We start from the raw sequence: 10,353 nt of genomic DNA, 5'->3' as shown, positions 1-10,353 counted from the left end.
ACAGACAAACAAACACAAAAATTCGAGTAGTTCTCTCAAAAGGGAACTGAAAAATACATATTTTACTTGTTCAGCAGACATACATGCAGATGGTCCATACATTAAAATGGTTTGACATAGGATATTTCAACTTCATGATGATGTGAAAGTGATATGCATTCAGTAGAAACCACACTTTAAAATTTAAATTGTGGTCTTTTCCTGGGCTAGTAACATGTGGTATGATATTCTTGTTGCGCTAGGCAGTGGCAGTGGCCCCAGCTTCCAGTCTGAGCCACATGATCACAAGAATAAACAACTGATACACTCAACTGTTTCATACCCATACAACCATTCTGTTTTTCAATTTCAGTACAGTGCTCAATACGTTATAGGAAATATTCAACACTCTATTGCAAATAGGCTTTGTATGAGATGGTTTTGACCAACTATAGGCTAATGTAAGCATTTGCACATTTTCAAGGTAAGCTATGATGTTCAGTAGATTAGGTGTATTAAAGGCATTTTTGACTAATGATATTTTCAAATTTTGATGGGTTTATCAGGACATAACTCCATTAGTTGCATAACTCCATTAGTTGAAGAGAATCTGTACTGGATTTTCCTGGAAACATTTAATTACATCTTTTTTCTTATTCCTTAAATTTTACTCTTAGTACTTATACTAGTTGTGTCTACATTTTTGTAACAGTCATTTTCATAAAAAGGGAAAGCTAGATAATTATCTTGAAATTTCTTTCCAACTCCTAAATTCTGTGATCCTACATACAATCTTTCTTTCTTTTGCTATGTTTTAAATAAAAGCCTTTTCCTCAAATATATGAGTTTATTTGGTGCATGAACTCGAAGATGTAAGTTTTTCATCCTTTTCTCCAGAACCAGTGTCTACTCATCAATTTTCTCAAAGCTCCAAGCACATCTGTGTTCCTCAGGCTATAGATGATAGGATTGAGCATGGGAGTGACTACTCCATAGAACAGAGCAATCAATTTGTCAATAGCAGAGTCTTTGGACTTTGGCTTCATATATATGAAGAGGAGTGTCCCATAAAACATGGTCACTACTGTTAAGTGGGCTGAACAGGTAGAAAAAGCTTTTTTTCTTCCTTCTGCTGAATTCATTTTTAGTACAGTAGATAGGATGAAAATGTAGGAGATGCAAATTAACAATAATGGAATATACAAAAATATTACATTGCCCAACATTATAGCAATCTCATTCAAGGAAATATCTGCACAAGCCAGCTTGACAAAAGCCACTATTTCACAAACAAAGTGGTTAATGACATTTTTTCCACAAAAGGGCAACCGTATTGCAAGAATAGTTTCTGTCAGTGAATTGAGAAAGCCCATTCCCCAGGAGAGGGCTGCCATCTGAATACAAAGTGCCTTGCTCATGATGATGGGGTATCTCAGAGGGTTACAGATGGCCACGTAACGGTCATATGCCATCACTGCTAAGAGCACGCATTCTGTGCATGCCATAGTGTAGGAGACAGACATCTGAACAACACACATAGTGAAGGAGATGGTTTTTTTCTGTGATAGGAAGTGAATCAACACTGAGGGGGTAAAGGAGGACGTGTAACAAATGTCTAGGAGGGAAAGATTACCAAGGAAGAAGTACATGGGCGTATGGAGGCGGGAATCCAGGAGAATTAATATGATCAAGGTGCTGTTCCCCAGCAGTATCACCAGGTACATCATCAAGCACATGACGAAAAGGAGTTTTTCCACTTTGGGGTACTCAGAAAGTCCCTGCAGAATGAACTCAATCTCTGTCCAGTTCGTCCTGTCCATTTTATGTTTCTATACCTGGAGTAATCCAGAAGAGAAAACTCCATGTGAGCATTATGCGTCAGTGCATATTACCATGTGCAGTGAGAGATCACTGGGGGAGGGGCACCAAGTGTGTCCACACTAGCTGGAGTGGTGCTAAGAGCTCTGAGTTTAGCGTTTTGAATTTCTCTTCTGGTACATATAGGAAGGGATTGAAGACGTGTAATAATTACATTGATAGCTTATTAAAAATATAGGCTCTTGTATTCCATTTCCTGAGATAGTGATACACAGTTCTGAGGCAGGGAAGAACTATTTGCATCTGAACAAACATCTATTATTTCCTGTTCTTTGGACCCACAGACTCCACTTTGAATATCATCATTTTGGAAAGCTTATGCTTAATCTGTTAAAAATAACTATGTATTTGATTTTATTTCATGGAAGTCATTAACAATATTATTAGTTCAGGGTTTTATAACTTACTAATATATTCACACATATTACTCATTTTATCATCACTATAATTCTCTGAGGCGAGTGAAATTCACAGAGGTAAAATGTATATAAAAACACAGTGAGTGATCCACTCTTCCAGTCTGCATTTTCTGACTTTATATCACCTGCCCTTTTATTTATTTTTAGTTTATTCAGTGTTTAGAGAGATTGCTAATGGAGGAATGGCAGAGAGAGAGGGAGTTGGAGGTTGCACACCGGGCCCTATGGTGACAGCAGAGAACCAGATGCGGGGCATGAACCCAGGAATGAGGAAATCATGACTTGAGCCAAAGTCGGATGCTTAAGAGCCTGAGCCACATATGCACCTGCTCTTTTGACCAACATGCTATTGCCCTCTCCAAATTATGTGAATTGTCTAAGGAGTGGGAATCAGACATCTTTTAAATAATGTTCTCCAGATGATTCTAAAGTTCAATGTGGAAAAAATCCACCTGTCTAGTGGAGTGCCTCCAAATTTTAGTATACAGACTAATCACATGAGGGAAATTTGTGAAGGGTTCTAAAATTTCTTTTAATGTTTATTTATTTTTGAGAGAGAGAGAGACAGAACACAAGCAGGGGAGGGGCATAGAGAGAGGGAGACACAGAATCTGAAGCAGGCTCCAGGCTGAGCTGTCAGCACAGAGCCGGACGCGGGGCTCAAACCCACAAGCCATGAGATCATGACCTGAGCTGAAGTTGGACACTTAACTGACTGAGCCACCCAGGCACCCCTCTAAAGGATTCTAAATTAGTAGGTCTGAATTGATTCTAATTGATTCTAACTGATTCAAATCTAATTGATTTGTTAACATGTTCTCAGATGCTGCTGCTGTTGCTGTCTGCAGAACTCACATGAATAGCAAGGCCTTTTAGACCATTTCTCCCCAATGCTATTGCAGAAAATGCCACTACTGCTTCCCTTGTATGTAGGACTGTAATCGAATAGTAGACAATGCAAAACTGAACATTCTGTGACACTTGGAGTTGAGACATATGTGTGAGTGTATTGCACTCAGTTTTGTATTCTTTAGATTTTAGATATACAAGCAGTCAAACTACATACAGAAGAGACTGTTGTTTGTTTCTGTCCATATTAAAGTCCTTTCTCTTCCATTTGTTGAATTTGCGATTAGGGCCAATAGTTTCCAAAAAAGGAATTTGAGATCAGCTCAAGCATCTGAGTTGTGCATCATAGAGCATGGAGCAAATAACTTTAATTTGAAAAAATTTGAAGAGTAGATGTTAGTAGCTGACAGTAAATAAATCAAAGAACATAATTTTGAAAACACCTTTTCATTCTCAAGGTTTTCTACCTAACTAAAAAACACCCTGAGGGGGAAAAAAAAGACTGATCCTATAGATGAGTTTCTAGTTAGTGTTTTTTTTTAATGTTTATTTATTTATTTTGAGTGAGAGAGAGGGAGAGACAGGGAATGAGAGAGGGAGATAGAGAATTCAAGGCACCATCTGCGCTGTTAGTGCAGAGCATGAGCTGGGGCTCCATCTCATGACCTGTGAGATGACCTGAGCGGAAATCAAGAGTCGGAGGCTCAACCAGCTGAGCCACCTAGATTCCCCCCACCCCCACCCAGTTAATGTTTTTAATCAAGGCTGTGTGAGGCACCTGAATGTCTCAGTTGGTTAAGCTTCCTACTCTTGGATTCCTCTCTGGTCATTATTTCACAGTTCATGGGATGGAGCCCTGTGTCAGGCTCTGTGCTGACAGCCAAGAGCCTGCTAAGGATTCTCTCTCTCCTTTCTCTCTCCCCTTCCCCACTCTCTCACTCTCTCAAAATAAATGAACATTAAAAAAAATTAAACAAGGCTGTGTTTATGGTTTAGGCTTTGGCATTTCCCTCTGTGATAGTCATTTGACAATAGGTTATGCTGCTTTCTATGATGACTGCAGTTTACAATGGAGAAACATATTCATCAGCATAATATGATGTTTTTACGTCTTTTGGCTATGGAAAGGAGGGTTCTATTCCAATTCAAGCTGACGAGGCTTTGCAGGCATACATTACAAAGAGAGTAGGAAGGGTTGGGTAAGACAGGATATATTTCTATTTGGTATTAGGATAGGAATGTGATTGACTGTAAATGTATATATCACCCTACTCTGAATCTGAAAATAAAATTTTGATAGAGACTTTGAAGGAGCATCAGTTGTCTGGGATGTATTGTTTCAGGGGTGTTGTGAATTCTGTCAAACATACCTTTTATTTTCTAGGAACATCTCCTAAAAGTTGATTCCGTTTGGAAATTACTTGTAGCAAATAATGATGGTATACATCTGGTATCCTGACAGTTCAGAAATAATTGCTGTAAAAAAATTTTCCCTTACAACATAAGAGAAACCACCAATGTGCTTTAACACTTTCAAATGGTTAGGGTGGGGGGAAGGATAACGGACAGTATAGAGGAAATTACTTTCATTACTCTTGTAATGCTAGTGTGACTTTTAGAAAGCAATCGACAAACACTCTTGTTTAATAGCAATGTGACAAATCTTTTCTTCATTTTAGCTTACTTCACTAAAATAGTTTCCTGGGAACAAGGGAAAGAAAACTTTTAAGACTCTTGATAGTTTCTAAAAAATGACTTTCCATGCAAAATGTATATTAGATTATTCCATTTTTATTAATCTTTGCCATTACTGGATATTATCTTTTGAAACAGTTTTTCATTCTTAGCTCATGGCAGGGGAATTATTAAAGAATCATGGCACACTAATTTGATGGGGCATTATGCACTTATTAATATGACATTTGTGACAACTTTGTATTAAAACAAAAATGATATTTAAATTATGTGAAAATGTTTAAGTTGGAAACAGAAACAAAACTACAGCATTTTTCTTTTTTTTTTTTTTGCAAAACTAAAACTTAAACTAAGATAGCCTAGACAGAATAGAAAGACTGGAAAGGAAAACCCAAAACATTAATGGTTACCTTAGAGACCTTTCTCATATTCTTCTGAATTACCCCAGTTTTTAAAATAGATAAAGATAAAGAAGGCATATTATTAAAAAAGAGAAAAACACTAAAGCAAGTGTCCAGTTATTTTAGGAAGACTAACTCAGAATAAAGAATGCTAAAATAATTTAAGTAGTACAATTATTGCCTCAAGTGCCTAGAAACTACACATTGAGGCTGAGCTGTACTGGTGTGTCCTATCAGATTATTAGAAGGAACCCACTGTTACTGGTAGACAGAGAGCATTTATAATCCCTACTCTCAAAAGCTTCCAAAGAAGAGTGTTTTGTGTTTTTAGGAGCTACACCAAGATAAGGGACTTGAGTTCTTGACTTAATCATGTGTTATCAAAGGAGAATGCAGGCTGTTAATGCCTAGCACAGAATTATTGTTTAGAAGATGACATTCCTATTTGAAAAGGATCTGAACTGGCCTGGATCCTAGCCAACCTCTAATCCCCCTCTCCCAACTCCTGGTGTTTTATAAGAATTAACCACTCTGTGGTTCAATGCCCTTGGACTTCATCTGGGCACTATTTTAGTGTTGTAAGAGACCTAAGGAAAGTCTGTGACTTTTTATCCAAGCCAGAAGTCAAGCCCTCTAACTTTCTAGAAGGAAACTTTTTAACTTTCTATAATTTTTTCATTTTGTTTTATTAACTTAGCTACTTGAAAACCTAATAGTTAAAGTACTAAGATTTTTCAATGTAAAACACATACTATCTGTACTCTAAATCATTAGAGGAAACAGTCCTATCATCCTCTCCAGGTCTTCTAAAGATATCAATTAAGACAACTGTTACTGTACAAAAATGAATGGACCTGCTAACTCTCAATATAGATTTTATAAACTCTAATATTCAACTAATATGCCACATGAAAGATATTTTAGCTTACAAAGAGAAGAGACAGTTGCCTGTGATGTCCTAGTGTGAGGCGCTTCATATAATTTTTATCATTTAATCTTCAAAATAAGCCAAATGTTATTATGGATTTTACCAATGAGGAAATTAGTTTGAAATTTCAAGGGTTAAGTACCATGATCACTGTCTTGTTTTAAAGTTCTTATTTAAATTCTAGTGAGTTAACATATAGTGTAATACTAGTTTTGGCTGTGCAATTTAGGAATTCAATACTTCCATACAACACCCTGTTTTCAATATCTTATAGTTGTTAAATAACAGAAGTATGATTTAAATCCTTATCTTTATGATTCCCAAGCCCATTTTTAGCACTATAGTACATTTACTTATTGATAAAATTTCTTCTTATAAAACCACTGTTTAATATGACATACTTAACTTTCAAGCATCCAAATGATAAAAATACACATAAAATATATCGAAATCTTTGGAAAGCATTGAAGGCATTTATTGTCTTCCACTTATGAAGACACTATCCACAAAAATGAATTAAAATTAAAAAAATAGCCAAAGATCCTTTCTAATGGTCTAGTGTGGACAGTTAAGATTAGGGTGGTAGAATTGATTTGTTACATAAATGGGAAGTAAAAGAATTAATATTTCTTCTTTTGCCTTGGATCCCTATAGCCAAATTAACACCTATAATTACTTTAGCCCCCTGTTACACATGTTTTGTTTGTAATCCTGTTTTTACCATAAACACTTTTAATTACAAGTTTCCTCAAACCCTTACTGAGCATATTTATGTGTGATTAATATATAAATTATTGTGGGCTCTTTCTCGAGATAATTTTTATTTAAGATTTTAGTGAACTATATACTTGAATACAGTAGCTTTTCACCTATTATTTATAAGGGTCTGTTGTATTACAGGCAGCTTTCTCTTCTTAACTACCCTCTTTGTGCTATTTTGGGATTTTTAAAGAAATTTAAATAATATCCTGCTCTTGATGTTGTCCCACCAGCAATGATCACCTCAACAAAATAAATTCGTTATATTTATTGACAGGATGTTTTCCATTGGAAATGATATTAGTAAAACTTTTCTCTTTATCTTACCTCCTGACTATGTTTTAAAGTCATTCTCACCATTCCATTCTATTAAGTAATAGAAAACATTTCCAGGGATTTGAATTCCTTTTGCATTTTTCAGATGAAACCAGAAGATTCTCACTTTGAAAGATGTTTGTTCTCCTTCCCAAAAAGAAATGTGAGAAAGAATTGCTACAAGCAGGCAATTGGTCTGCACATGAATTTTCCCAAGAACGTGTCAAGGAAAGAAAACATATTAAAAATAAGGACCCATGATGCAACTCTGGTTTCCCAGTATTTGTGCTAAAGTTGATGCTTACTCGAGAGATTCAGTTTCACTTGGAAGTTAATTTAGCACTTATTTTTACAAACTTCTTCAATCCCTATGGTTGTGAATCAGAAACAGGATTCTCTAGAGATCAAAATCCCTGGCTCCCGCACATTCTAAAGACCCAATTATCTTCACTTAAAGAGAATCTTCCCCAGCCATACATTTCTTGGAGTATTCATTGAATATGACTGTATTTGATGGCTTCTACAGAAGCTGGGGTTGGAATCAGAATATGTCCAAAAGGTCTCAGAAGAGTTAACCTTTCACCAAAAAAATTTTTTTTATTCCACAGATAATACCAGGTCAATCCTAAAATACTCCTAAATAGTCATTCCACCTCTTTAAAGTCTTTTTATCTTTCATATTTTTGTTAGTTCTAGACCATGCACTACACATTTTTTCTTTATACCAGTATAATCATAGTATATGTTTAATTAGTATTTGCCACTTTATAGCAATGTTTTTGTGATTTGTTTAGTCTTTATAATATTCCTTTTTAACATTTGAAGAGTCTTTAATCAAGTGGAATTAGTGTAATCTAGCCTATAATTTTAATAGTATTGGATAGTTTAATTTGTCTCAAATTCATGAGATTTTGGTATAATGACCATTGATATCTATGTATTAGGCTAACTAATCTGCTTTTCCTTCTTCTGAAAAGCAGGTATCATCATGAACACAGCCACTCAGGGACACACTCCTAGAAGAGTGAATAATCTCCTCACTGTGTGTGCCAGACTTTGTTCAGATTGCTGTTTCCATGCCATCTGTTCCTGGATTGTTTTCCTGCCTTCTCTCCAGGAGCATTGCAGTACCCTCTGGGCTCTATCCTAGCCAAGCCTGCTGACCTTCAAAACTCTAGGCTTTAAGGCCCATTGGATGTAAGAACTCATGAAATTCGGCCCCTCTAGTTTTCCCAGCCAATGTCTTTGGGGAAACTTTCTCCTTATGTGTTTCCCTGTGTGCTTTTCTCTCTCTAGCCTTTCTCCATGAGGATGGCTCCCTCCCCTCTGCAACACCCTGGATCCTTTTCTCCCCCAAACCAGGTCTCTCTACTTGCTACCTTCTTTGAGGTGGCCTCTTCTCTCCTTTTAGTTGTGGAGATTGTTCTGGCAGTGTTTAGGTTGATTCTGGGTTATTTAGGATGATTTGATAGTTACCTAGTTGTGTTTGTGGGATGAGATGGGTCTAGTGTCCTCCTACTATACTGCCATCTTCCTGCCTGCTACCTTTTGTAGTAGTTTTCCATACTTTTCTATTTTGATGAGGGGGAATTATGAAGTCATCATAGTACATCATTTGATAGACTATTGTACAACCATTAAATAATATTTTTGAAGAATTTGTGTAAAAATAATAAATAATGTTATAAAAATAAAAATAATGTTAATACTTATGTTAACATTGTTACATGAAGAAAAAACAAAAACTAGTTTTTTTCATTGTTTGCAAAGCCAAAACCTAACTAGGAAAACTTATGTGTGATAGACGCTGGAAAGATCTATTTGAAAAATTAACCAGGGTACTTTTTCCTAATTGTTTTAGTTTCTCAAATAAATATGGATACATATGAAAAACAGAAAATGTAATTTTAAAAGAGAGGTAAAAATTGAGGTATGTGCCTTATTGTGTTAGAAAGTTTAATTGACAGTAAAAAAGTAAAATCTCTATTTAAATAATTAAAGCAATTTCTTTAAGTCTGGAGATTACACATTGAGGCTGAGTTGCCCTGCATGCGCATTAGGACATTTTGTACCTTCTAGGTGATGACAGAAAAGCTAAGTATAGTTTTTTTAAACAATATTTTTGATGGGTGCCACTTTATTGAGCCATTAGGTTTTATAAAATTATGACCCATATCCTAGCTTTATTTATTTTTATTTATTGTTATTTTTTAATACAATTTATTGTCAAATTGGCTAACATACAGTGTGTAAAGTGTGCTCTTGGTTTTTGGGCTAGATTCCAATGGTTCATCATTACACACAACACCCAGTGCTCATCACAAGTGCTGTCTTCAATGCCCATCACCCATTTTCCCCTCTCCCCCACCCCCCATCAACCCTCAGTTAGTACTTTATATTTGAGGGTCTCTTATGGTTTGCCTCCCTCCCTCTCTGTAATTATTTTTCCCCCTTCCTTCCCCCATGGTCTTCTGTTAAGTATCTTAACATCCACATATGAGTGAAAACATATGATATCTGTCTTTCTGTGACTGACTTATTTCACTTAGCATAATACCTTCCAGTTCCATCTACATTGCTGCAAATGGCATGATTTCATTCTTTCTCATTGACAAGTAGTATTCCAGTGTATATATAAACCACATCTTCTTTATTCATTCATCAGTTGATGAACATTTAGGCTCATTCCATAATTTGGCTATTGTTAAAAGCACTGCTATAAACATTGGGGGGTACATGTGCCCCTATGAATCAGCACTTCTGTATCCTTTGCATAAATTCCTAGTAGGGCTATTGCCGGGTCATGGGGTAGTTCTATTTTTAATTTTTTGAGGAAACTCCACACTTTTCCAGAGCGGCTGCACCATTTTGCATTCCTACCAACAGTGCAAGAGGGTTCCTCTTTCTCCACATCCTCGTCAGCATCTATTGTTTCCTGAGTTGTTATTTTTAGCCACTCTGACCGGTGTGAGGTGGTATCTCAGTGTGGTTTTGATTTGTATTTCCCTGATGATGAGTGATGTCGATCATCTTTTCATTAGTCTGTTGGCCATATGGATGTCTTCTTTGGAAAAGTGTGTCTATTCACATCTTCTGCCCATTTATTTTCTGGAGTATTTGTTTTATGGGT

At 36.1% G+C, this 10,353-nt stretch overlaps 1 protein-coding gene across 1 annotated transcript; it reads right to left on the bottom strand.

The window, feature by feature from the left end:
• Window positions 1–860: 860 nt before the first annotated feature.
• LOC109270036 (olfactory receptor 13C7-like) lies at window positions 861–1,799 on the bottom strand. The gene has a single exon (XM_019454297.2). The coding sequence runs from the start codon at window positions 1,797–1,799 to the stop codon at window positions 861–863; it is 939 nt and encodes a 312-aa protein (XP_019309842.2).
• Window positions 1,800–10,353: the final 8,554 nt, after the last annotated feature.

This window comes from Panthera pardus, unplaced genomic scaffold (genome assembly GCF_024362965.1).
Source record: "Panthera pardus isolate Hobbes unplaced genomic scaffold, ASM2436296v1 HiC_scaffold_20, whole genome shotgun sequence".
NCBI lineage: Eukaryota > Metazoa > Chordata > Mammalia > Carnivora > Felidae > Panthera > Panthera pardus.
This window is presented reverse-complemented; position numbering and strand designations above follow the sequence as displayed.